The sequence below is a fragment of the Colletotrichum paranaense genome (assembly GCF_030867605.1).
Source record: "Colletotrichum paranaense strain IMI 384185 chromosome Unknown Scaffold_4.1, whole genome shotgun sequence".
Lineage (NCBI taxonomy): Eukaryota > Fungi > Ascomycota > Sordariomycetes > Glomerellales > Glomerellaceae > Colletotrichum > Colletotrichum paranaense.
In genome coordinates, this window is record NW_026848962.1 from 594,577 (window position 1) to 621,501 (window position 26,925).

At 53.8% G+C, this 26,925-nt stretch overlaps 9 protein-coding genes across 9 annotated transcripts; 4 read left to right on the plus strand and 5 right to left on the minus strand.

Annotated features, from left to right (window-relative positions):
* Positions 1–2,705: 2,705 nt before the first annotated feature.
* Positions 2,706–3,260, plus strand: CPAR01_05169 (uncharacterized protein; the record flags this gene model as incomplete). Its single annotated transcript, XM_060489448.1, has 2 exons — positions 2,706–2,780; positions 2,886–3,260. 2 exons carry the CDS (start codon positions 2,706–2,708, stop codon positions 3,258–3,260), a joined length of 450 nt encoding a protein of 149 aa, XP_060350914.1.
* Positions 3,261–7,386: 4,126 nt separating this feature from the next.
* Positions 7,387–7,820, minus strand: CPAR01_05170 (uncharacterized protein; the record flags this gene model as incomplete). Its single annotated transcript, XM_060489449.1, has 2 exons — positions 7,387–7,595; positions 7,628–7,820. The coding sequence occupies 2 exons, from the start codon at positions 7,818–7,820 to the stop codon at positions 7,387–7,389; spliced, it is 402 nt and encodes a 133-aa protein (XP_060350915.1).
* A 44-nt stretch (positions 7,821–7,864) lies between these two features.
* CPAR01_05171 (uncharacterized protein) lies at positions 7,865–8,440 on the minus strand (the record flags this gene model as incomplete). The annotated part of the gene is made up of 1 exon (XM_060489450.1): positions 7,865–8,440. One exon carries the CDS (start codon positions 8,438–8,440, stop codon positions 7,865–7,867), a length of 576 nt encoding a protein of 191 aa, XP_060350916.1.
* A 2,585-nt stretch (positions 8,441–11,025) lies between these two features.
* CPAR01_05172 (uncharacterized protein) lies at positions 11,026–12,136 on the plus strand (the record flags this gene model as incomplete). Its single annotated transcript, XM_060489451.1, has 3 exons — positions 11,026–11,104; positions 11,348–11,553; positions 11,909–12,136. The coding sequence occupies 3 exons, from the start codon at positions 11,026–11,028 to the stop codon at positions 12,134–12,136; spliced, it is 513 nt and encodes a 170-aa protein (XP_060350917.1).
* Positions 12,137–14,830: 2,694 nt separating this feature from the next.
* Positions 14,831–14,995, plus strand: CPAR01_05173 (uncharacterized protein; the record flags this gene model as incomplete). Its single annotated transcript, XM_060489452.1, has 1 exon — positions 14,831–14,995. One exon carries the CDS (start codon positions 14,831–14,833, stop codon positions 14,993–14,995), a length of 165 nt encoding a protein of 54 aa, XP_060350918.1.
* A 216-nt stretch (positions 14,996–15,211) lies between these two features.
* On the minus strand, positions 15,212–15,568 carry CPAR01_05174 (uncharacterized protein; the record flags this gene model as incomplete). The annotated part of the gene is made up of 1 exon (XM_060489453.1): positions 15,212–15,568. One exon carries the CDS (start codon positions 15,566–15,568, stop codon positions 15,212–15,214), a length of 357 nt encoding a protein of 118 aa, XP_060350919.1.
* A 5,136-nt stretch (positions 15,569–20,704) lies between these two features.
* CPAR01_05175 (uncharacterized protein) lies at positions 20,705–22,359 on the plus strand (the record flags this gene model as incomplete). Its single annotated transcript, XM_060489454.1, has 5 exons — positions 20,705–20,767; positions 20,905–21,268; positions 21,324–21,377; positions 21,431–21,717; positions 22,210–22,359. The coding sequence occupies 5 exons, from the start codon at positions 20,705–20,707 to the stop codon at positions 22,357–22,359; spliced, it is 918 nt and encodes a 305-aa protein (XP_060350920.1).
* Positions 22,360–22,514: 155 nt separating this feature from the next.
* CPAR01_05176 (histidine acid phosphatase) lies at positions 22,515–23,957 on the minus strand (the record flags this gene model as incomplete). The annotated part of the gene is made up of 1 exon (XM_060489455.1): positions 22,515–23,957. The coding sequence occupies one exon, from the start codon at positions 23,955–23,957 to the stop codon at positions 22,515–22,517; it is 1,443 nt and encodes a 480-aa protein (XP_060350921.1).
* Positions 23,958–25,279: 1,322 nt separating this feature from the next.
* On the minus strand, positions 25,280–26,432 carry CPAR01_05177 (short chain dehydrogenase; the record flags this gene model as incomplete). Its single annotated transcript, XM_060489456.1, has 4 exons — positions 25,280–25,919; positions 25,984–26,048; positions 26,109–26,302; positions 26,378–26,432. The coding sequence occupies 4 exons, from the start codon at positions 26,430–26,432 to the stop codon at positions 25,280–25,282; spliced, it is 954 nt and encodes a 317-aa protein (XP_060350922.1).
* Positions 26,433–26,925: the final 493 nt, after the last annotated feature.

Sequence of the window (26,925 nt, forward strand, 5' to 3'; positions counted from 1 at the left end):
TTGCGTCTTTCTGCCCGCGAAACCCTGCCCAGCCTGCAAGCCACAGAGAGCCAGCGCAGTACTTGAACCAGGGCGGGATTCAAGCTAAGAAAGGGACCAAAGTCACCAAATCCACCTCAAAGGCTCATCGTCCCAACCCCCTCTCCCGAGGCCCATGCAAGTGGCATGGGAGGTAAACTTCTTACCTCAGTACTGTAAATCCTAAGCTAATTAGCCCACTAAGCCCCCAACGACAAACGGCATACAACGCTCGCATGCCGCGGACTGCTAGACAGCAGGACTAGTCTGGCGCTAGGTCCATCGGTGACGTGAGCCGCGAGCCGGGCGCCACTATTGAAAGTATATATGTCGTACGGGATGATTGGAGATTGGGGCAACAATGGAGACGAAGAGAGCCCTGCGGCAGTGGTAGAGTAGGGACGGGTGCGGTCCGGCGCTTAGAGCCGTCACTTCGTCTGTGACTGCCCTTCCCGCCTCGTATCTCTATATTTGACCTTTGTTTGCCGGAGGAGGGGGCCAGTCGCAGTAGCATGAAGGGGTGTACAGTTTGACAGTGTACTACCACCAAGTTGCTGCCAAACGTACATGGTTCCTTGTCATCGGGTATCCTGCCAGAGGGGACATCGTCTGGTAGCCGGCAGTGTCATTGGGTTGCGGCTCTTGATAGACGTCTGACGATCTCCCTACACCTCTCTACTCTAGCTTTGGTGAGTTAGGCTATCATTGCTGCCCATTCGTCGATCAGGCTTGCATCTGCCCCTGATAGATGATCCAACCAAATGCTCTAGAGAGAAATTCGGTGCCTCGGGTTTGCAATCCACTGGTTGTCACTGGTCCGAGCCGGCCCAATTACAAATCGGCCCGGTGTAGACATTCCGGACTTCAACATGGCATATGGTCGGAGGAAATTGGCCAGTCAGGGTTACAACATCTAGTACGGAAGCTTCGTACGATTTCCCACTTCCATCTGCCGAGCGCTGCAGTCCTGCTCCGGGATGTTAGAACCAAATAAATTCGCTTCTTGGGTGATGCCCCGCTCTTTCTCTCGCTATTCTTGTGCTGCGCCGTCAAGCTTTCTCAGCCGGGGCTTGGCCCGGCTCGGCGTGCAGTTTCCGTTACCGATAACGACGTCTCTCCAAAATGTCGAAATCGGAAAGCATCACGTGCGATGTGACACAAAGTTTGTTCAGCTTCCCCAATAAAAACAAAAAAAAAAGAATGTAGATCTTCAAGTAGTGCAAGCGTCGTCCGTCAAACAGAGGTCTTGAGTGGTAGCAAAGTCAGGCATTCGTTGTGATTTCAGTGTGACGCAGACTGACAGCCCAGAGACACTCACAAGCGCCTACAGTCAATAGAACTGGGAAGAGCACGGACTGGACGCAGCACCGAGATCAGACGGCGCCCGTATTCGTGCCAGGCTTGCTCCTCCATAACAGGCGCAAAGAACTCCCCTCTAGGCTTCTGTCGTTAGAGTCGCCCGCGACTGGAAGCGAGGTAAAGGCACAAGCGGTCCGGGCCATCGAGCGGGCGATCTATGCTGCTGCATAATGCAAGACTACGTGGGTGGTGCCAGCAGTCTGAGCCTCCGAGCGTGAGTCGGAGATGAAAGCACGCCCGTGCTCGTGTCTCCAATGTCGGTTTTCTACGCCAATTCTCCCGAATCCTTGGATATGGAGGTCAGGCGGCTGGTGCGGGGAAAGACGGCCGTCCGGCAAGGTGATCAAAAGTGGTGGCCGAGCGGCCCAGGGATCTCTTCAAGCTTGATTCCGCCTCATCTTGCCGGAGCAAGACGCACGTACGAATAGGATAACCTTTTGATCGTCGTCCAGAGAATTAGGAGACGGGAAGGAAGAATGTTTGCTGGTCTGCGCGGAGTTGACAAAGAGCTCCTCCGTCCCGACCAAATAACCCAGACAGGTGAGCGCCACGCGTCCACATCCTCTAAGAAGTTTGGATGATGTTTCAGTCTCCCTCGCGGTCAGACACGGCGGTAACCCAAACAACGGGTGCAAGGCGGGGGAATGAAGAGAAGCAAATCGTGGGAGCAAACCGATACGGAGCTGCCGGTAAACCCGGGCCCCCGGACGGCCATGTCTCTTCCCCTCCCGGACCGTTCAATCCTCAAGATGAGTGGAGCAGGGCACCGTGACCGTCCACAAAGTCTCCGGGTCATCCGGGTGGGCTAGGCCATTGAGTGTCTGGGCGACCCTGACTTAGCATGCTTGCTAAGTCACTAACAAGTTGGAGGCTTGCCAAATGAGTTCCCCAATAAGCTTCAGTGCTCCGAAGTTTAAACTTAATTGAGCTCATAAGAACCTAGCAACAGCCAATGAGACAAGTCATTTGTTACAGTGGTGCAACGTTATGATTGGTGTGATTTCCCGAAAGCGTCCATGGCCAAGGGGCCGGTTGATGGAAGGGGGAAACAAAATAAAGATGGTGGCGCTCATACTGAGTGTGATAGTTTGAATCGGGGAAGTGGTATGCCACCACGGTCGCAGTGCCATGTATCCGTAGCGCAACAAGCTTTCAGCTTTTCCCCTCTCGGGGTCCTCTTTGTTCCTTTGCCTCACTCTTTACTCTTCTGCTCTCCTCGCTACAACTTCATCCGTGCTGTCGCAAACATCGTCTCTTCGTCGATGCTTCCTCATTGACGCGCTCAGACTACGCACGACACGTCTTCTCGTCTTCGAAACACAGTCGCCATGAGATCTTCCGCTGTAGTCGTCGCGCTTGCCGGCTTTGCCGCCGCGCAGCAGAACGCGCTACCCACGTGCGCTGTAGGTTCCCCCTGGTCCTACTGATTTCTCTCGTTTGCTAGAGTGCCAAAGATGCTCATAGTCGCCTGTAAGTCGTGTGCTAACGGCCGGATTGCGAATGAATAGCAAGGCTGCGTGAATCAATACACTACTGGCAGTGGCATTGCTGGCTGCAGTCAGATCGACGTCAAATGCATCTGCTCCAACTCTGGCTTCCTCGACGGCATCGCATGCTGTCTCGCCGGTGCCTGTCCTCAAGCCGACCAGGACACCGCCGTCAAGTACGCAAAAGACATCTGCACCGGAGCAGGCGTCACCGTCCCCGATCAAGTCGTCTGTAAGAGCGCCAACTCGACATCATCAGCCACTGCCTCGCAAACGACCGCCTCTGCGACCGGAGCTACGGCGTCCGCCTCTGCTACCAGCACACCGAATGCTGCGCCTACAATGGGTCCGGTTGCGTTTCTTGGAGGTCTCATTGCCGCCCTGGTCGCATTGTGAACTTGGATTGGAGCCGGGTTGGCGGTTGTAGGATAGTGGTTGGGAAGTCCGTACGAAACGGTGGACGGGCTCGGCTGCGCATGCTGCTCTCTCTCTGGTAGCTTCTGGAGCGGACTCGAATGATACGGTGTTGTAATTTTCGCGTCAGCTGAATAGTTGTAAACATTTTATTTCAACTTCGCAAATATCAACCTCGCGTTGAACATGTGTTAGGGTGAGATGACGGCGAGAAACATGCGTCGCCATCGCAGTAGAGCAGAAATCACGGGACGATGACGCTGGGATGACGGACCGTCATTCGTTATATCAGATGCTGGTTGTCTGACATCTGAATGGCTCAATCGAGCCGAAACATTTTCCGGCCGCGCATGTGGCTAAAGGGAGCTCATTAGCATCAAGTGTTGAGAGTCAAGACCCCTAGACCCTGTACTGGACGACAAATATCTGCCGAACGGCCAGCGAGGATGACGTGAGGAACGTCTGTGAGCCTCAAACCGTCCGTTCACCGAGCTTGTTCTGTGCACTCGTTCTCAAGCTGCATGATTTGCTCCAAGGTTATTTTGGGTTCTCGATGAACCTTCTTCCAGGGATCTCGAATGTGTCCAAAACACCCTCGGGCCCCTCAAGTAAAATAGTCATAGAGGGGAAGCAAGCGGTGAGCGTGTTTTGGTATGATCGCCTCCAACCCAACTTGACTACGGAGTACAAGGTTGCTTCAAGACGACATCAGGTGACTAGGCTCAAGGGTTGAACACATCATGATTCGCTACCAACTTCGCGATTGAGCAGATGCACAGAGTTACTGCCGGTGGTGACTCGGGACTAGGCTTACAATTAAGTTGCTGCCGGCCGTCACAGATGAGCGGACAAGTCCCCATTTGAAGTTGTCTCCGAATGTTGAAAGTTCTGCCAGAAACGCGGCAACAGAGAAAGCTTGAGAAAATAGCCGCGTCTTTCAGCATGATGCTCTCAGTGACCGGGAGACCCCGTCGACGGAGATGAGGCAGTCGTCTTTGCCGTCTCCGCCGTTCATGAGATGGGATGTTGCGATGGAACGGTAGCAGCCATTACGGTGAAAGTAGATCGGGCTGTCTCCAGTTTTTCCGCGCCGTGTACAAATATATCAATACGAAGGTCGTTGGGAGGGGAAACGTGCTTCTTCCGTGACCATGTCCGGACGTCGTCCCGACTGAGCGATACCTTATCTAGACCAAGATATACTATCTTATCTTATCCAGTGCGAGTTGCAGATCCATGGCAGAGAGGCTCTTGGTACAGGGTCGTCGGGAGACAAGTCCAATCAGTGCTGACAGCAACAAGACGAGACCGAGATTGTTTTCCGGCATGGGGGCCGGGTGGGGATATTCTTCGGTCCGTCGTTGCCACAAACACTGTCGTGCATACGTCTCCGCTACGTGAAGGGTGCCTTCGGACCCCGGGCCTTGACAATGGTAACCTCGCGGTGATGGGATTTCGAATTTTCCAGGATGTTGTCGGCCGCCGACGATAAATGGCAGGCATGAGCAGAGGCTACACCGTCAAAGACTCGGCCCGCGGAGCTTGCATCCCCACAGAGGCACCGACAAAGCAAGGAAGCCTTCCACCCAGCCGAAGAGCAGGCGATGCTCGACAGACATGAGCCGCGCTGACACGCAACCACTGCCGTCTGCAATCTGTGGGTCTAGTTCATCGACCTTGTGAGCCGGTTGGAGCTACGCGCGTTGGTGTGAAAACGTCAAAAATCGCCAGATATCTCAATCTGGTATAGGGAGATGCCATGGGGGGGCGTGAGGCCGGAAGTCAAAGTACGTGCGGTCTGGTGTGAGATTGGTAGCATGCCCAAGGTGAATGGTACTACCTGGACTTTGGTGTCGTGCCGTGGTACGTTATCAATTTCACAACAGTGCGTCGATAACCCACTTCTGCCTCTCATCTGCAACTTTGTTACCGACATCGACTCGAGCCTTCGTATTCCGGATATCCAGGCTATGCCTATGTATGTAGAGACTCTGCGGAATGGAGACGCACCCCTCCTCTCTCGCTTCTCCTCCATAAGGCGAGCATGGCTTCGAGGTCGAGCGGTCTCTGCAAGACTCTCCACTTGCTGTCAGGCTTTTTTTGGGTTAACCCCGGCGCAAGCATCCCTCATAATACCCCTTCTAGTCGATAGTTGCGAGCATGGGACAAGGAGACTTTGCCCGTCGGGTACCTGTCAGAAAGGACTTGGAACCACCATGATTCGCCCAAATTCCGATTGATGCGATCATCCAGCTTTGGCAGCCGCCGTGCAGGGAGCTGACAAGGGCAAGGGACAGGGAGATCAGATGAGGAATTTGGGGTTGTGGTGTGGGGAGTAGGCCGGATGGCGCTTTGATCATTTCGAAGTCTGGTGTGAAACCTGAGGGTGGGTATGTCGACGAACGCTTTGACGGTGACTCCTGGCTCTCCGGCAGGGGAGAGCAGCAGCTCAAGAGCTGCAACGAAACATGAGTGTGAAGAAGGTCAATGGTTGCCAAGGAAGCCAGAGTGCAACGAGCGACGCCCGCACTCAACGGGGAAGATCGAGGCGATGGCGAGGTGCAAGTATTACTGGTTTTCTTTCAGGTGCTGGATATCATGGTGCGCGTTCTTGGAAAGAAGATGGAGGGGCTTGCTTAGTCACTGTTTGCAGGGCGCTCCCCCATTGGTGGGTGCAAGATCGTCGAACGTATTCCGTCGTCCCCGAGGACCCATCTATGTATCTTGGGTTGGTGGCTCTTCTCGAGTGGGAATTGTGGCTGCTAACCGGAAGCAAGCTCGATGAAGAACATGTCCATTGACTGGGAAAACAACGGCTTCGCCGCTTCGCCGTACGTTCCGATTGCTAGTGTACTGTCAAGCTCCTGACCCGTCAGCCTTCCCTGCTTCACGTTACGTTGGGCAACAGACAAGGATCCATGGCCTCGAAAGACTGACCTTCGGGTAGCCCTGAATTTCGGTAGGACGCCTTGTATAAAACGCTGTTGCACATCAGGCACGGGATCTGCTGGCCTGCCCCAAGGTCGAGCTCGGAGCTGGGCAGGACGGGCGTTCAGTGTTTCTGCGAGAAACCAGTCGGAAGGTCGGAACTTTTCTGCTTCCCTGCTGCGTCATTGTTTGTCTTGGACGCCTTCGATGCTTCTCTATTAGCTATCCGTACGGATACTCTCTATCTCTCCTTTGTATCCGTACCGGTCCTAACCACGCCCCCTGTCCAGCCGAGTGTAAATCGATCACATAATGCGTAGAGAGCTGTTGCCGGTTTGGCCCGCTTCGCAATTGCTAGTGGGATAACAATGTATTGTTCCACCAAAGTCGGCATATTCCAAGACCATCGCTGTCATGGGGTGAGACATGCTCGAGCTCGTGGGCTAGTAGCCACAGCGTCCTAGGAGGTACGAATGCTCTGTACATTACGAGGTGTGGCTACCCGAGGAGAGGAAAAGATGCAGGGTCATCATCTGTCAAATCCCATACGCCCCTCCCTTGGACGATGATTCTGCACGCCTGGATCTGGAACCAGACTTTTTAAGATTTTGGCAGGCCAGCCCGAAGCTCGGCAATCCGTATGCGGCTGGCGTCCGTCTCTCTGGTACGACGTGACCTGTTGCAATTGTCCCCACGCAAGCCAGCAACCGTCCCATAAAGCTGGTGTTGTCTGTGTGCGGTCGGATAGGCACTAAAAAAATGGACGAGGGCCTTGCATTTGCGTGGATGCCACAATAGCAAGCAATGCCCCGGGTCAATCATTGAGTTGATGGCGCGTCCTGCCGCTTTGTGCCCTTCTCCATCGTCGCTTTGTGCCCCTCTTGGGAATGTCTAGTGATTTCCGTTCTTCTACCCGTACGGAGTACACCTGCTCATCTCCGATCTGTCCCAGATGAGATCGGCTTGCATCATGAACAGCATACCCTGGCAGAAGTTGTTCACTGACGTTGACCGCATCAAATCGAAGGGAACATACATTGTCCTCCCAGACACCACCCAGAATAGGGAGGTTAAGTCGAGATGTCAAAAGAACTTCGGAGCTCTACCAGTGCGGTCCATGAGGTTATTGGATGCGGATTCGAATTTCAACCCTCGACAGAGGCTCTCTCGTTTTGTGTCGTCATAGCGTTACCGGCGTCAGGGGCGTTGAGGACGATTGGACTCGTTCAGTTGGTACGGTGCACGCCAACTCTTCCGTAGGCGACCGGAGTGACATTTCCAAAAGAACGCCTGAGGGGCAGGCTTCCGTGGAGTGGGGGTCTAGCAAGCCACTGATCACTGATCCGATCATCCACGAGCACAGTCCCAATGTCTCAGACATGTTGTAACTTGTATCCCTAAGGATTGTCAGGTATGCTCATCTGTCAAGCTCTCAAGCGATATCAGAGTCAGACAGTCAGCCCAGGTGGGTGGCTGAAGGATGTTGAGTTCTTTCGACCTTGACGCCTTGTCGTGGCGCCCAGTAGTAGGAACCGCGGCTCCGCCCTCCGGCTTCCGTTGACAACGCACTCCACTTTCCGCGAGACCTTTAATCTGCATCTGCGTTCTATTCATACCGAGTAGAGGACTAACGTTGGCATGTTGGCTGACCTGCCAGATTATTTGTCTGAGGTCCAGTGCCCATGTATTCGTGTCCCGAGCCGCATGGTGTGCATGTTGACGAGGTGGACCTCACAGGGCAAGCCGGGGTCAGCTTCCGAGTACCGTTCCATCAGGCACCGCTGTAAATAGACGTTTGGTAATGCGATTGTCAACACAGAAGTGGCCTTAACAGACAGAGATATAGTGCAGGCAAGGGCGTCAAATGAGTTGATGTGGGCCACTGGAATACTGGGTGCGCCAGAAACCATGGCATGGGTCGATCTTGGTTCAGTGGTTGCAAAGTGTCGATAGCACAATCCAATAATTGGCATGTTATTGCATTGGGGATTGCGGCCGAGGGCCAGATATTGGCGTGAGCTTTCGAGCATCTCTGTCGCAGACGGACGGTCCCTGCGGGGTGTCACATCGTACACACGGCGATTGAGACGACAAAGACTGCCCGCTTTCGACTCTACTGATCGTTTTGCCAGCTCGTACTTTCTGTTCAGGACGCTCCAAAGGGGATAGCCGGTGTCACGATCTTGCTTTCGTCCACATTTGGCATCGGATCCCCATTGCGGTCTCCATGGCATTTGGTCTCGGGCTATTGACCTAGCACATGAAGCCTGGATGGTGTTGCACTCAACCGTGTCCGGACCTGGCTCCGGTGTGCTGTACAAAGGGAATGTCCGATGGACAGGTAGGGTGTCTTGATGCTAGTAGCACCAGCTATAACGCCGTGGCAATGACTATCCTTTCACAGCGGCTCCAATATCATCGATACCAGTGCGAGAATGGCTGCGTTGGGTGTTTGACCTTCTTGGCCAACATCGTCTGGGGACTAATAAACATTATGGAATGCCGACAGGTACGTCGTCCCAGGGAATTCTACCTTGCAACTTGGTTGTAGAAGACCGCTGGATTTCTCAAAGGGCCCGCGCCAAAGGTGCATGTTGGGCTGGTGTTACCAGAGAGGCCTTGTTAGAGCAGAGCTACTGATGAGATCGAGTCGCCCATGCTCTGGCTGATTTCCGTCTTCAAGGCATCTCAGCTATGGCACAGCCAATGCAAACAGCCCAGGCGAGCAGGGCCTGGTCGTAACAGAGCAAAGCAGAAGTGTGAAAGATTGAGCAACGTTATGGGGCCCGAGGTCCAATCTCCTGCAATGAATGCAGTGTAACCGTGTATGCCCGGGATCGCACTGGGCGAATGGTGGTCAGTAGCAGTCTGAGCCTCCGGAAAAGCCACCTCTGGGAGAAAGCGACGTCGATTGGAGGCAGCAAGTAGCCACCTATCTGTCAATACTATCTGGTGGTACGGGTGGCGTGTCCGTGACAGGGAAGATTGAATGCCACCCTCTTAGTACCAAAAGGAAAGCAGATGTGTGTGACGATGGAATGCGAGGTGCCGTAACAGGTTGACTTGGTTCGTAGACAAGAACCAGAACAAGGCCAATGACAAAAAGTGTGAGTGGGTGCTGGCAGGTGGGCTGGTGGTGCTTTGACCGCGAAACGACGAAAAGAGCCGACGTGGATTCGGGCCTGCTGCGACTGACTCTATCCGTGAAGGTGACGGGACGGAAGAGGGTAAACAACGAGTAAGCCAGCACCAAAGGCGTCAGTCAGAAGAGGGCCGGCGACGGGGGACGGGAGACGGGGTCCGGGGGCGTCGGTATACCGTCTTGGTGTGGGCGTCTCTCAATCGAGATGTTGATGTGTGGAGAGGCCGGGCGTTGCGCGGAACATGTTGGGCATAAAGAAGGGAAGTGAGTCTGTATGCCAGGGGCACGGCTACAGTCTTTTCCCCTAAATTATTCATACATCGGTGAAGCAAAGCGTGAATTGGCTGGTGTTTCTTTCTTACGGCAATCGGAGCCTGATACGATTCGAGCGCTTTCAGCCCAGTGAGATGCTAGTTCTCGCTCGGCGTGATAATAAGGCGGAGGAGGAGAAGGAAAGCGATCTAAGGACAAGACAAACTCTGATGAGGGGTTCTGGAAACCAGGGGGGAAGAAGAAAGAGGTGGTGTGTATGAGCGTGTTTGCTGTGGCCTCTTGTGCTTCGGATTGAGGTTGAGTAGAGTATCGAGTCTTGAGTCGAGCGTCATGTCGTGTCGGCACATGGATTCATCATTCATGGGGAGCAACACTGCAACAGGCACGGGGCCAATCTAAAGGGAAGGTGCCCTGCATGGGTCTGCTCCTTCTGGATGGACCATTACCTTGACCAGGGCCCTGTATCACGAAGTACGTACTCCGTACCTAGCTTACACCTTACACCTTGGCCTTGACCTTGGCTTGACTGGGTGATTGGGTACAAACCACGAGGGCCAAGTACCAGAGAAAGAGCAGTGGGCGCTGTCTTACCTCATCTGTGTGCCATCTATGTGTGCAGTGCTTTCCGCGTGGTCCTTTACCGAGGGCAGTCGCGCCTTCTCATGCGCCTGCACCTCGGACTGGGTTCAGATCGCAGGCTGGGGGACACAACGCGGCAACTGCCCATGGCTGAGAGATTCCTTGGTGCGAATTCATGCCTTGGTTGAGCATCAAGCCCAAACGGAGCCAACAGCAATGATGGCCATTGCAGCATTGTAACATCGAAAAAAGAAGGTAAGGGCGGGGCAATATGTTTCCGTTTCTTTGCTTTTCAACTTCATGTTTTCTCCCCATGGACCTCATTGACTCGACGTATTAACCCCTCAAGAGCTCTTCATCCCCGGGGGGCAGCAGCCAAGAAATGCACCCATGTCTGGAGGGTTGCTTGAGGGAGAAACGTCGGGACTCAAGCATGGAGCTCGTAGCACTGCACTGCCATTGTACCATTACCATACAGCTCAACAATGGAACTTACAAGCACGTCCCCCAACAGCTGTGGCAGCTGGAAGTCACCGCTTCAGTCTCACAGATGATATTTCGGCGTGAAATACCTGGCCATACCTTGTATCTGATGGCTGACCCTGGCGTGAGAGCCTGTCACATATAGGAATACACCTACAGATACATCCCCTTCCTTACCTTACCTACCTTACTAGGCAGATCACACATTAAGAGCTTATAGCTTGCCATCACTGATCAGTACCAAGATTTTCTGCATATAATGTCTGGGGCGTCCAGTGAGAGACATGCGGGCACGGGGCTGAAGAAGGGAAAAGAGCAAGGGGGTGGAGAAGAAGAAAGCGGATGAAGATGGAGATGAAGAAGAAGAAGATGATGATGATGATGATGATGGGTGATCCTCCTGAAGGTCCAAGGCCTACAGGTACTCTCCAAACACAAGGCGAGGAGGGAAAACTGCCTGCATAGTTTGGGACGGGAAAAGGAAAGCATGGTGAGGAGGTACCTTTTGCGCCCACCTTCTTCTTTCCTCGTTCCTCCCATGCCAACAATTAGTAATTTGTCGGCAATCAGGTAATGTACCTTACCTACGGTACCTACCTTACCTTACCTTACTGTCTGAGTGCCTTCTGATGATGATAATAATTCAGTCACCTATGATGCCCAGAGAAAGCACCTGAGCTAAGGAAGTACCTCAAGGAATCTAAGGTCGGCATGGAAGACAGGCACGATCCGGAATGCCTTCCCTTCCTTCACCGGGCTTACCTTCCCGTCTTCTCGACGAGCCTGCTGCCCGGTCTGCACCTTCCCGGTGTTCCTCCCCCCTCCAACTGCACCTGCCCACCTGCCTCCCGCACCCGCACCCAAGGTAAGGTAAGGTCGCACCTGCACATTGCACATCCCGTCGACTCCACACCCACCTCCAGCTCCTTCCTATCGACATCCGTTCTGCAGTTTCTGCAGTGTGCAGCTACCTCGCGCTACTGCTGCAGAGCACGGCCTTGCCACTGACAATTTTCTCTCCTTTTTCTGCATCTTCATCATCGTCTTCCCTCCCAAATCGTGCCAATTTACGGATACCTTACCTTACCTTCTCAAGGTAGGGATGCATACGGAGCACACTTTCATGAATCCTTGAGATTGAGATGCTCAGAGCAGCTGGCCCATGCCCGCGTCTGCCCAGTCACGCCACTGCCCACATCCATTCATATCGAATCTTGCTTCCTAGTATACGGAGTACTGCATTTCAATTCGTCTGTCCGCTGCATATCCTACCAACAGGGGCCTGACGCCGCACGCCCGCCATCTCTTCATCCCTCCTTCATATCATGAGCTGATCCAGGCTTCAGATTCTTGTCTCCTCTTGACTCTGGCCCTGTCTCCGGTCTCTTCCCGAATCGCTTCACTCAGCCGACTACCACCACCATCCCACCCATTCTCCAAGGTGTACGGATAGACTCAGGTCGTCTGTCACTCACCTCTCTCGGCACGGCTTCTTTTTCGTCTTCGCTTCGCTTCATCATGCTGGTCTCGGCCGTGCTAGGCCTGACATAACACCCCCAAGACGTTGCACTTCGGATCAACTCAAAAGACGTTTCGCTCCAAAACGGGCATGCCCGAGACGCTTTACCGTTCCTTTGCCGATATGTTGACGATACCCTGGGTCCCATCTTCAGCTCTAGACATCGGAAGCCGACTGCCACCCTATGCTCCCACCTTGGGCCACTGCTGCCGCCGCCATTCGGCGCCGGCCATGGCAATAGCGGCGCCCATCATGTCGTCTAGGTGTCGTCTACTATAGTAGAGTTTGGACACCGCTTCCATAAGCCACAAAGGAAGGGTGTTACTATAGACGTACCAGCCAACTCTGTGTCGTACGCCGACTTCGCCGACGTTGTTCTCTAATCTCGTCTCGCCTACTCTCTGCCGCAACTGCACAACCCGCTAATATCGACCATCTCAACATTTGCGTGCCTTGAAGCAAATCATCCACACCCCTTGTACGGTACTTCGACTGGCTGGACTCGATATTAGATCCTCAGCAACTCTCTGCTATTGATCTTGCAACAACCACGCCTGCACCCGCGCCATCAATGTCACGCCCTACTTTCTTGCGTCCCTCCACGTTCCCCAACGGCCCCCCACGGCAATTACCCTTCCGCCTTCAGGCCAATTCGTCCATGCTTTCGGGACCGAATTTGTCACGATTCTTCAGTGATGCTGAAAGACACCTACGGGCAGCCAAATGCCGCGTCTCAATATCTCTCCAAATACATTGCATACATACGTCGGTCATCACATTCGCTACTCGCTTCAAAGCGCTTCGAATCATCATCGCCGAGCCAACGTCACTTATAGCCTGTACTTGTTCAGTAGGTATTCTCTTTTCTGTCACTTACCTTTTGCGCCGAAAAGCAAATTGGGGCTGGCCTTCGGAGTAGTGGTGAGTGGATGGATGACTCTGAGCCGCAGAGGTGTTCCGAGGTGGAGGCGGAGACACAGCTCACCCTTCGCTCGCTAACCCAGCCCTCGGTGCCTGTGTCTCGGTCTGTTGGGACAAAGACATCCCGCCCTGACACCTCCCGCGAAGAGAGACCAGCTTGGTCAGGTCGGTGCGTTTTACAGGGATTCATGCAATGGGACTACAGACAATACGTGCTTCCAGTACTACAGAGGACCTTGGCCGTCGAGCGACGGCTTCTCCGTCTTTTGGAGCCAAGTGCTTGTGGTGGTCTTTGTGCTGCTACGCATTGTATCCTCCATTTGTTCCGTATGCACTACCGACAACAGAGCATGGCTGATTTGGGTCACTTAACAACCCGACGTCTGTTCTCGTGGCTCGCGAAGCCCAACCATGTTACAGCAGACGTCGGCAGTGGTCATCTCCCACGTCTTCTAGCCTCTCCGCGGGCGGGGTTGATACCAAAGGCGATCCACGGACAATTGACGCCCGCCAGCCTGCACATCCCGTCTGAAGGATATTTCCCACGCCCTTGTTGTCAGCGCAGGACATATCGATGATCCCATCCACTGGTCAAGAGTAGCAACAGGCGGTGGATGCACACCCATATTCCAACGACCGCAACAGTGAATATCACTTGCCAGTTACACCAAGACCAACCTCCCAGCCACAATGCCATAATGTCAGCTCTCACCATTCCCGGCATGCCGTACGAATCAATCAATAAAACCAAGGCTGACCCAGACCTGTTCCAGTCCCTTTGCCCTTCTGGGTGGGCTTCAGAACCTCGATTGTGTCGCTCTTGGTACTTGGGGCCCACCCGTCCCTGCACAGTCCCATCCAGTTCTCCCCACTCTCGTCAGAGGGCGTGGCGATAGCAGATTTACCTTGCAGATGCCACGAGGTGTGCAGTTATGACCAGGGGTCCAGATACCTCCCTCTCATGTATCCCTCTCTCGTCCCCATGCCCCCGTCCACTGTCAAAGCCCTCCATCGCCTGATGGGGGAATTTCCCACCTGTACCCACTGTCACAGACCTGGACCTTGCGAGGCGGAGAGACCTCAACCCTGGACCTCGTCGTCCGTCCGTCCTAACGACCGTTTTTTTGTTTTTTTCTCTCGATGCAAGCGCTTCCGTCATGGCTCAGACATGGACAGGGTAGCTCAAATCCGTTCACAGTTTGTGTAAAACCAAAGCTTTGCGCCTTGCTTCTCCTTTCTCGCAAGGTACCTACCCTACCGCACGCCCTGGCCCTGTGCTCTCGTCTCACTCATATATATCCCATCGGGCCTCGACCAACCACACGTACACACCTTTTTGACAACCAGCCTTCGGTGCCCGAATACAAAACCAGTCTTGACCTCCTATGCTCTCTCAACCTCACTGTATACTCTTCGTTACATGCCCGGCCTGTCATCTCTTCTTCTCTCCTCCGTCTGTTCAAGTTCGGACTTTGTCACGACTACATACTAGTATAGCCTGACGCACACATTTTACTCCCGCCATAAGCTATGCTTAGACAGTGACCGCGCACTTCACACTTGGCCACCGACTTCAAAACTATCTACAACTCTGTCTGTAGCATATCAACGGACATAAATTCCAACAATAAACGTAGGTGAAGCTTCCTCGGGGCCAATAATCTAGAGTACTGACGTTCGGAACAGTTTTTCGCCTGGTTGCCCATCATGTGCGACTTTACTAAGAACTACTACATTTACACCTCATGTATCGACCCGGGTGCACACTTCTTCAGAACTTCAGTCGATGGCAACCGGAGTCGTGCCTGTGGCAGTGGTCCACACGAACGATATATCGTAGTCCCAGGCCACTGCCCCTTGTGCAGTGGTTAAAGTGTGACTCCTCGACGAGACGTTTCTGTCAACTTACCTCACTTGGGAGGCCCACTATTTGAATCTACAGCAGAAAACTTGAGTCTGCTGCTTCTCACTCTCACCGGATATCAACCGACGCACCCTCCCTGATGTCACTCTCACCACTTTGGCCTGCTGTGTGCCACGCGGATGTCATAAAACTGGAAAGCTCTACGATCTGGCACCGAAATACGCCTACTTATCTTCTACGCCTAATTCGATTCGGGACATGGAGAGGTACAGGAAGTACAACCAGTCAGCTGCTTTGCCAAATGGGGCGGATCCGAAGCACAGCCAGTGGGCTATCGACGTATTTTGGGGTTTCGAGATGGAGCGACACCAACACATGCCAGGACCGGTGCAGTGGGGTTGTGGAGGGAAGCTGGACTGAGAGTGATGTCGGCACATGCCAGTCTCTCGCAAAATACGGCGACATCCTGAGTCGACTCCAGAGTGGGGAGACTGGAAGGGAGGCTCCATGAGGAGACAGGAGAAAAGCAAAAGCAGAATCACAGCAAGCGAGCACAGCACAGCACAGCATTTGTAGCCCATTCTCCTTGGTCTATTTCTTTGGTTTCCTACATCTCTTTTCCTCTTTGCTTTCTCTTTTTTCGTCTCCTTTGTTTTCTATATTTCATTGGGAGGTCAACACATCGGCATATTCAGCACAGTAGACTGTGTATCCTCGGTTGCGGTCTGATCTGATCTGTGGCGTTTTCGTATTTTCTTTCCCCCCTTCTCTGGGCATTGGGAACTGGCGCACAAACATTGGGAAGAAGTATTTGGGAGAAACAAAGTGGACGGACGGGGCAGAGAAGATCTAAGTTGATGGTAGAGAATACTGTCTGTACACACAATGCTGCTACATGAAGCATGGAATGAAGAGAAAACTAATGGTACCACAGTTTGTGGTGACCAAGCATGTGTCACAACCTGATCCCGTCCCAGCCGAATGTTTCTCTTTCTGTCGTGCGATGCCGTCAACTATTGAAGTGTCAACCTGACAGCCATGCGCCTCTTCCTTCACCACGGCATAGCTGATCACCACGTATTTGGTCATCATTCCATTGCGCACAGAACTAAAGTTCCCACCCTCCTTGGCCGATACAGAGTGAAGCTGACTTATTTGACAGCGCTATTGCGTATTATACACACACTCACACGGGCCGCTACCGGTGTAGGATGCGTTCGTTGGCTGGAGCATGGAGGGGTTTCGTCATGAGATCCTGCAAGCTACTCCATACTTGCTGAGCTGAAATGCCAAATACTTACCGTCGTTGTTCCCTCATCGCATCGCCCGGTGCGGACCGGGCGCCGGGCTGCGGCGGGTTCGAGGGTAAAAGAAGCGACGCAGGCATCCGCGCGCGCGCGCCCACCGCACAAAAAAAAAGCTAAGGGTGTATAACAGAGCCGCGATATACCCTCTCCACAAACAATGGTTTCTTCTTTTCTTTTTTGCTTCATGCGAGCCGCTGTTGCCCTGCCTGGTCCCCATGTTTCTGGCCTGTTTTGAGCACCCCTCGCTTCCCACTTTTACATTTTGTTGGCTCTATAACCCCTCATCTGTTGTCTCTCGTGGATCTTCGTGGGCGGCACGAGTGCCAATAGATGCCATGTTTTGCAGGCTGACTGGGTTGCAGAAGCTATGGATCATCTCTGGCCCCAGCTCAACCTCTTCCATGCTCCCATGAAGCAAGTGATGATTCGCAGAGTTCTCTGACCACGTAGATATAGCTCGGCGATCGTGTCCATAGCTCCCGCGGACGATAAGGCGACAGACAGAGTGGTGTCAGCATCCATGTACGGGTCGTTGATGGCTTGCAGCCCCCCGGGTGGAGACGGCTACCGCGCCCTCCTCGACTGGGTGTCTATGTCCCATAATATCTGTAATTCCTCATGCAGTCAGACGCTTTGATACACACAAAAGGAGGATTACTCGCTAAGCTTCGTGTCGTACGGGTGCTCCCTCGACTGCTACATGGCCCCCGCCCTCCACTCCGGTCTGCTCTTGTGATAGTGTCGGAGCCTTATTTACGTTATTCTTGGTAGGATCGTAATGGTCTCAGCACTATGCCTTGAGGCAATGCGAGACTGTGTGCATACAGGAAGCTCGATCAGCTGGCGATGTGGCCATTCCGGTGTGGAGATACTGCATACGGTCGTGTCGAGGAGGCGTTTTAAGGCATGAGGTTCTGTGCTTGAATACTATGCGAAGTGAGCAACTCAACGTAACTTCGCTGACCAGTAAGAAACTTCTCAAACCCATCTTGAGCTCGCTCGCTCGCCACGAGCACTCTTCGCCAGCTATAGGCGCCACACTTCATACTTCGAGGAGGACCGACTCTTTGGTATCCCGTCATTCTCATGGCAAGTCCGGCCCCTTCGCGGGCGTCATTTTGCAGATCAACCACGCAGGTGACTCAGCCTGTCATCCAGCTTGACTGTAAGATTGTGTTTGTTCCGCCGTGGGGCTTCTAGGTTTGGTCAATTCTTAGGAAGTCGCTGAAATCCTAAACGGCGGTAAAGCTCCTTCAAAGTCGATCAGTTCCGCAAAGAGATATAATACGATACGCCGCACTGAGTCGTACGAGAAAGTCTCTGTTAGTGCTAGATGTCGATCAAGTACACCGACTCGTGCCTCAAGTCTAATAAGCATGCATCGTGACGTCGGCTTCGAGATTCAACGGACGGGGGTTCAATTGTGGAAGGCAGCGGGTCGGACTGGGTCTAAGTTTGACAGAGAGACCTGGGGAGGCACGCTACGCGAGCCCTCACGAGCAGTATTTGCGCCGAATGTGGCATCTGGAGCTCCATGCCAATCTCTTGTTCAAGCCCCGACCCTGCTCATGACCCTCCAGGTACGAGTTTGAATACATAGAACGACACATTGTCCAAGTCGGTTATTCAAACAATGTTACATCTGGTGGGCTATGTTCAGTGTGTTCTGGGCCGGTCCGTGGTCTCGGGACCGAAAGGGTGGCCGCTAGCATTTGTGATGTGAAGCAAAGTCCCAAAACGGCGCCGTCTCCGGGTCCGCAAGCGACGTCGCATTGCCGATACGGTATAGTGGTCTGATGCTGCTGCCCTACGCAACTGTCCATGGGCGTCCCTGGGCTTGCATTTGATCGACCCGGCTCTCCGGACCCGTTGCTGGCAACCACCCCGGCGACACGTTGCGAAGGTTCCCGTTTACCCCGAGGCCAATGGCCGACGGAGGGTGCCGATTCCATGTCGGGGTTGCTGGTCGTTTAACCCAGTGGGATATCGTATGTTGCTGTCGCACCAGCCGAGTTGAGCGGATCAAGAAGTTCAGCCAACACCCCGTCCTTGTCCCCCGAAACCTTCCTCTGCCATCTGGCCATTTCTGCCGTTTTGCCTTTGGAAGAACCCTTGTTGTCCGCTTTGGCCCTTCTGGCGGGGGAAAAACCTAGGAAGTGATTTGAGGGCGACATTGTCCCCCCATTTATCTCAATTTCCCGTGGAGACTCGGTGCCGGGGTAAACTGCCGGCCTTATCCTAGATGTCTCCGCCGCCTTGTCATCCCCTCGTCCTGGCACTGAGCCGATCACGACGGTTCGCACCTGTCAAAACGGTGTAGTGGAGGCTGCGGTAGGACACTTGCTCGTATGATGCTAGCGAGTCAGCCGAATGATGTCAGGTCGGGATGTTTGCGCCGGATGGTTGCGATTTCTTCTTCCAGAATTAGTAGCCGGGATCGTGGTGAAGGTCGGCCGATGGCACCATGCCGACAACCTCCCCCGCAAACTTTCGGCAACGGCCCAAGGGGCAAAGAAACATCAGGAACTCAGGAAGTCAATAAGCCGACCTCCTCGGGTTTCTAGGTCGGCCGGCGGACGTTCGGTTTCGCAACGTGCGCTTCAAGGACCGGTCGCCCACCATCCAGGCCCCAGGATGTGCTAGGAGCCGCTGCTCCGGGCTTCGGACCTTAATTAGACGGGGTCAGAGCCTAGAGGGGGCTGCTGTGTCGAGGATCAAAGAAGACGGTTGTATTTTTCTTCAGTGGTGCATGGTCAGCAAGCCCCTTACCCAGAACCAGGGTACCGGGTGCCACATCGGACCCAGAGTAAATGTCAGAGTTAGTGAACCTCCGCTTTGCTACACTGGCGGCCGACATTGGTGACAGACATGCAACATGACAAGTCTGCTGTCAAATCTCAGGTTCTCGACCGCCGATCGATGGAGCGGAGCGGCACTAGTGGAAGTGGGAGATTGCATCGCTTTGACATAGGGTCGGGGCTCAGTTATCGGGATCCAGAAAACAGCCTAAAAACTGCTGTGAATATTCCCAAAGAGCTCTAGATTCAGCTGGTGAAGGCCTACGCCCAGCCGGAGATGTCCTTGATCGTCCAAGTCGAGACGAAAAGAGGTGTTCAGAATAATCGAGTCGAGGTCCAAAATTTCCGAGACGAGATGTTCAGGAGAAATGGGCAGCCGGTGGAGGGTCCACGCCGCTAGGACTGTATCCATGTAAATAGTACGACCGTTAGACTAACCAAGATCGAACCCTGGAAGCACCTAGGTAGCGGGTGTTTTGCAGCAATGGGAATATCCGGCTTTGAGACGGACATGTTGGTGGACCATTGGCCTCGACTGATCCTGAATTAAGGTGAGATATCGGCAGTTGGGTGTGACGAACCGGCAGGGCGACTGTTGATGCGACACTTGCGTGCAATACAATTTCTCTAGATACGTAAGTGGAGGAAGGTATTCCCGATTTTGCGTAGCACCTACCCATCTGTGCAAGTATTCATACTGAAGGCGCGTTTGAAGAAGGGACAACAAGTCTCCCACGTACACGTACTGGGTACTTCTTAAGGAAGGCCTCGATGGAGAGTATCTTGGATACCTACTTGAATACTGAGCATTCCTGCCAATAGACGAGTAGCACTTGGAACCCCTGCCAGATTACGCATCTGCAAGTGTCCGACGATGTCAGTCCCCCGCGTACTTGATATCTTGTGAGCTGCTGGCCAGTCACCAGGTTTGTTCTCTCAATTATTGGGCAAGTGACAGCTGCCGTTATGGCGAACATGAAGTCATACAAGACCACGCCGGATGACACACGCTTGCATGAGAACTCTCACCTGTTGTTCTTCTTCTCTTTGCTCGTCTTTACTTTCTCGGCCACAGATCCTTTCATGTTTGTATGCGTGATAACGAATCTCTACCTGCCTAGGTTTTGTGGTGATACCGATGTCGCTACCCCTGAAACCACGATCTCTGCGATGTCGAACAATTCTCCCTGCCGTCCGACCCCGAGGACCCCCACGACAGACACCATGTGGCCTTCCGTGTGTACCTCATGGGAAGGTAGCACACACAGCAAGATCGCGGCGATAAGCTCGCCTTCCATCGCTGGAGGAATTAGTGGCTGCTTCCTCTGCTGTCGAAGCTGCCATTTGCCTGGATTTCTTATCCGAAGATATGGCTACCTTCACATTCACCATCGGTTCGGAAGCCAAAATTGCTAAAACAACGTCAAGTAAACATTCCAAATGAAGACGTCAGACGAGAAAAGCCAGACATCATCGCCAAACGTAAAGAAGCCCTGGCGTACAGCCGCACGACTCCAGCTTCGACCACATCAGCAATAGAGACCCCATCTCACCACCTGTGCAAGGCAGACAGACTACGGCGGTGCGCACTCACAAGTACTTACATGTCGTCATGTTTCTCCAAAACAATACAAGCAATGGAAGCGGACTAGACCAACCTCCTACCTTAGAGGAGGTTCGTATAGAGAGCGTTGTTATACTTGTTGTATCAATTTTGTCGCTTTGTGGTGCCGGCTTCATCATGGCCAGCTATTGGGTCAACCCCCACTCCGAATCACTTAGCAATGTCCAGAAAGCTGACAAGCACTTCAGATCTTCCCAAACCTGCGATCCTTCCGTCATCGCCTTATCATCGGACTTGCGATCAGTGACTTTCTCATGGCTTTCAACTTCATCTGCTCGACAACGATGAATCTTGGCGGCAGACTTATCGATGATCCAGAACAAACCGACTTTTGTAAGCTCAACGGCTTCATGGCTCAGGTATTCGTCATTCAAACCGACTATTGGGTCCTCAACATCGCCATTTGCACGTTCTTCATCCTGACTGGCCAAAGAAAGCGAGCCAGCTGGGTGCAGAACCACGAAGTCGTCATTTGGGGACTTCCGTGGTTCTTCTCGGTCTTATGGGCTTCTGTGGGCCTCAGTTTGAATGGCTACCACAGCATCGGGGCTTGTGAGTATTCGTGACCAAGTCAAAGCACTTTCGTGTCATTGACCTAGGCGGGCAGGGTGCTGGTTCAAGTCAGACAAGACGAGGCTGCTCGCCAACTTCGTTCCTCGATGTGAGTTACACACGATATACCCAACGTTAGATCTACGACTAATATGCCCTTAGGGATAATCATAACCATCATGTTTGTGCTATACGCATACCTCGCCCTTGTTCTTTTCAGAGCTCAGAACAGGTTAAGTTCGATGCAGGAGTCTCCCGGGCATCTGGAGTCCGGTTACTCGACACAAGATGGGAGCAGGGCCGCAAGCACTCACGAAGGACTGGAAGGCCAATCTATGATTTCCATCAGAAGGCTCAAAAGGGCAAGAAGAGACGATGCTCAGGGCAGCGAAGAGGTAATGACTGACCGTGCTCCAGATTGCTCGCCTGTTGCTTTTGTATCCGCTTGCGTATGCCATCGTCTGGACTATCCCAACTGCCATCCGGATATACCAAGCAAGTACGAATACGCCAGCACCTTTCCCATTGCAAAACGTCGATCAGGCTTGCATCGTGATCCAGGGGCTTGTCGACGCCGTAATCTACGGCATGAACGAGACTTCAGTAGCAAGCTAGCGCACTTGCTGCTCACGTCGAGGTTTCCCTACCGTCCAAGAAATAGAAACTTTAGACGCGGACATCGCATCACCAGATATTACCAGGGAGCGATCTGCTCGATCTAACGATAGGAGAACGCGTGGAACCACACTATCTAGCTCCGATCCGACTGAAGCTGACAGAGATGACAACCCAAGCTTGGTCGAGTTGAGAGACTTAAGGGCGTAGGCTATCCCATTAGGGTGGGAGGGTCTTCTTCGAAGGAATTGGGTAGATCGGATGAGGGCAGCGGACAACCAACAACACCTCTCGCATTTACGAGTCCCTAGAATATCCGTAGATAGAACATAGTCGCTTGGAACGGTGACCATGGCGATGAAGCCGCGGGCTCAGAGGAGGTTCTGGCGCTCTTAGACACTGTGATATGGGACGAATTCCTTGGGTCGCCCTCTCTACGCAGAGCATATTCATCACAGGGCAAGGAATATGGGTAGTCTCTTGAGTAAAAGGGTGGTATCAACATCTTATTACTAAGGTAGCTCATGTCCGCTTGGGACTACTATTCACGATACATTCATCGTGTCTCATTATCGATCACAAATCCATCGTGAACACTTGGTCTCACACAATCGTTTCTTACATTACGTGCTTAGTGCTTGGCACCGCCTGTCTGCTCCGCAGTAGAAGCGGCAGGGACATCCTTTGCGATCTTGGACTTCTTGACCAGACGCAGGCCACCGATGAGCATGACGAGGCCGAGGATGCCCAGAATCACGACCAGCGTCACCAGCGCGCCGATGACGCCCGCCACGGGAGTCGAGACCCCTCCCTTGCTACCGCTTGAGCCGGTTCCGTTGGCATCGGTGCTGCCATCCAGACCCAGGGCCGTAGCGCAGGTGCCGGTCGAGTTGCCGCAGGCTGTGCACCAGGTCTTAGTATCCTCGATAGCGAACTGGCGCATCTGGGTGACGAAAGTGTTCCAGGGCAGCACGGTTTCGGACTGTCCAAAGAGCGGGTAGACAGTGAGGTTGTTGATGCCGGCGGAGCCGTTTGCGAAGCGGAAGCGGACAGCGACGTCGTCGGCGGCGGGGCTGGCGGAGGTGGCGTTGGTGACGAGCTCAAAGACCATGGAGGAGGCGTAGTCGACGACAGTCTGGAAGTCGGTCGAGACCTTTTGCAGTTGGGCGAGGCCGAAGAAGGACGAGAAGCTGGCGTAGGCGCCGAACTGGATGTTGGCCTTGACGGAGGAAGATTTGGCGGCGTCCTTGAGCGTCGCGTTGAGGGCCTGGAGGACCTGGCCGGCCAGCACCTTGCCGGCGATGGCGCGGATGGGGTCGCTCTCGTTGTAGGCGAGGTTCCACTCGTGGATGTTGGCGTAGTCGGTCAGCGAGCGGATGGTGGCGTTGGTGAGGAGGGAGTCGGAGGGGATGCTGTCGTTGTGGATCCTGGCGACGTTGATGAGGTCGAAGATGGAGTAGGCGTTCTCAAAGGTGGCGGCCTTTGCGCCGAACGTGCCGTTGATGACGGGCAGCAGGCTCTGGTAGAAATCGCGGGACTCGGCGTCGACGGCGGCGTACTCGGGCGAGGAGAAGTAGTTGTTGGAGCTGACGACGGCTTTGCCGCAGCCGCTGCCGCCCTGGAGCCACTCGCTGCTCTCGGCGTTTGTGCTGGTGGAGGCCGTAGCGACGGCGTTGACGGGGATGTACTGGTATCCGCCGAGGGGCGCCTCGACGCTGGAGCCGTTGGCGAGGGCCTCGACGGTGCCGGAGGGCGGGTAGAAGCCCTGGAGGAAGGCGTTGGCCGAGGACTGCAGGACGACGTCGGTGGGGGAGGTGACGGAGAGCTGCTCCGGGAGGACGTCGTCGGTGCTCATGTTGCGGATCTGGTGGGTGGCGTTTTCGCGTACGTAGAGCCGGCCGTATTCCAGGCCGGAGGTGTAGACCTCGTAGGCGCCGAGGTCGGTGAAGCGGACGGGGGGCGTCTTCTTGGCTGTGCGGTCGCCGTGGCGGTGGAAGACGTAGATGCCGAGGACGGTCTCTGCGGCCGCGGGCATGATGGGCAGGCCCATTGCCAGGAGGTGCTTGAGTCCCATGTTTGCGATGTGTTGTTGGACTCTGTGAGGGTGTTAGCTCGACTGGTGATACTGATGTCCACTGGCTATAAGAGTTGATGTATGCATGAAAACATCAAGTAGAGCCCTCCACTTACTCGATATTAACCAATTGAACTACCAGCAACTTGCTGCACACAAGTCGAGTACCTGCCGAAGTGTGAAAACGGCCGGTGAGATAAGCTTAAAGCCGGGTTGCAATTCCTGTAAAGAAGAAAAAGCAATAGAATTAACGGCCCGTCAGCAGTTCAGATAAACCTCACGAGAATTGAAGAGACTAAGACGATCGGGAGTCTTCTCCAGTCCCCTCGCGCAGCCGGGTACCGCCGGCCCTTTTATGTCACAACCGACAGTCGGACTTTTCGACGCTTCAAGAAGTTAGAGTCACCTTCAAAGAAATCCTGCAGCCCACACATGGTTCAGCGACAAATGTTCCATGCCTCCTCCCCAATCCCTAGCATGGTTCGACCCGCTTCATTGCTCTGGGCCAGTCGATGGTTGGCGATAAAGGAGGGGTAACAAGAGAAGGGTTCAAATAAAAACGCACTAGACCCATGGATCAGCATCCACCGGGCCAGGTCCTATCACTCTGCAGTCAAAAAGTACGATTTCACTGCAACCGTGGGCGGCGCGAGCGGGTGAGTCTTGCTGCTTATCCGCATGGCGGGCAATGGCGGGAATGGATGGATGCCACCACCATGCCACTCACGTCTGCGTAGCAATTCGTGTGGCCAATTAGTCAAGCTGTTCCTGAAGGCTCCGCCAATGGTAAGCTATCACCTGCAGGTCGAGGGATGTGGATGCCGGCTTGGCTCGAAAAGCTTGAGTGCGCCGCACCCTGTCCGGTCTTTGGAAGACGCTAATTAGTTGGCTTGGTGACCGACCCGGTAAGAAAAAAAGTGTGTTCGGGGGCAGCTTTGCAGCAGCAAGCATCTCCGCTCCCGTCCGCGGGGCGGCTCGGCCTGTCGGCGGCTGGGAGATATAAATCTAAGTAGCCTGAGTAGAATTGTGGTGCCGATAGCCGCTTTGCTCAAGGATTGGAGGTTCTGATTGATAAAACGTGAGGTAGGATTGTACAAAATGTCAAAAGATCCGGGACATTTCTGTAAAAGACTATGATTCGTTCAATACAGTGCCATTTCCTACGGTTCTTCAATATATCTAACAAGCTGAGCGGGTCAACAGCCACGCCCTTACGATGTCAACTTACAATCTCTCCACCCCCGGTCGATGGAATTCCTTTGTCCGCGGACTTGCTGGAGGTGATCCTCCCTACCCCACCACGGCTGATTTCTCGATGTCGATTACAACTTCGACTCCGTCTTTCGGCCGCTCTTTACGTGCTTTGAGATTTCTCCCTTCAGAAGGAAATCCGGGTATTGCATGTCGTCGTCTGTTCCAACCGCTAGTGCACCCTGGCGTCTCCAAGCACCGCCGTCAACAGGGATTGCTTGACCGTTGACGAAGCTGCCGGCGTCGCTGAAGAGGTAGACGGTGGAATCGGCAATGTCCCGGATGACGCCCCACCGACCCTGCGGCACCACGGCGTTGGCCTTGGCCTGGTCCTGCTTGCTGCTGGACAGCCGTTGCATGCCCTCCGTATCCTTGATCGGCCCGGGGGCAATCACATTGCTTGTGACTCCGAACGGGCCATACTCCAACGTCACCGAGGCCATGAGAGCATCGACGGCCGCTTTGGCGGCTGAGACATGTGCTTGCAGCGGCATACCTGTCCAGTGGAATGTGGCAGAAACGAAAATGATGCGGCCTCCGGTCAGGCCGTTTTGGCTGGGCGTGGGATTCTTCTTTGCCGACTCTACCAGGTAGGGAATGGTAGCCTTCACAGTGTTGAAAGTGCCCAAGACATCAATATCGATGACCGCCTTGAATGCATTGGGGCTCATGCCGGACAAGGGTGCGATGAAGTTGCCAGCAGCTCCCGCACTGTTGGTAATAAGGTTGTCAGCAGTCTACCCCAGGATGAGATCCTTGTGAATCGGGCGCTTACATGACAAAGTCGATGCCGCCGAGCTCCTTGGCGCATCGATCTGCGGCGTCTTGCAGGCTTTGGGGCTAGATATAAATTGTTAGCCGCAACATGTCTTGAAGGAATGCGTGTGGATGAGCACATACATTTCTAACATCACAGCCGCCGATACCAATGACCTTTGCACCAGGCCTGGCTGTGGCTATGTCCTTTGCCATGGACTCTGTCTTTTCGACATTGCGGCCGATGATGCAGGCATTTGCTCCTAGGCGGACAAGAGCGCGAGTTTGAGCACTGCAAATGCTTCCAGCGCCGCCGGTGACAAAGGCGACTCTGTTGTCTGCACAAGAGAGTTAGTATTGACGGTGCTGGTAAGGTGGCAGCAGACAAAACACTATGTGCGAAAGTCACTCACTAAAGATGCCATCCTTCCAGACCGGACTCAAATACTCGGACTCGGGAATAGGCATGTTTGCAGGGACCAGATGTGGGTGATGAGGGATGGGACAGAGACAATGAACAAGGTATCACAGGTGGTTTGAGATGATGACGTGTGGGACCCTGTTTCCACAAGATTAAGGCGATAGATGCTGATTGTTTGGGGACCCTGACGATGGACGTTTGGTGGATCCGTTGGCTGCACAAAGATATCGGAGGTTGCACGAATGTTGAATCTTTTTGTTACACGATGAAGAAGAAACGAAAAAGAGTCCGGTTGGTGCGATGTCTTGTTGTGCAACGGCCATGGCAAAGCGCAGCTCAGATGGCAGGCGGTGGTAGCGCGTCGGACCTTGGGACCTCGGCAACGGAAGGTAAGGATAGACACCGAGTGCGGAGCCTTCCGCGGCATGTCAAACCCAAATGATTAGTTATTCCGCTGCTGACTCATCCAGAGCTCTCGATCACGGGGAACCCCAAGACACAAGTTGGGGAAGGAGCTGCTGATTGGTGGACGAGATCAGA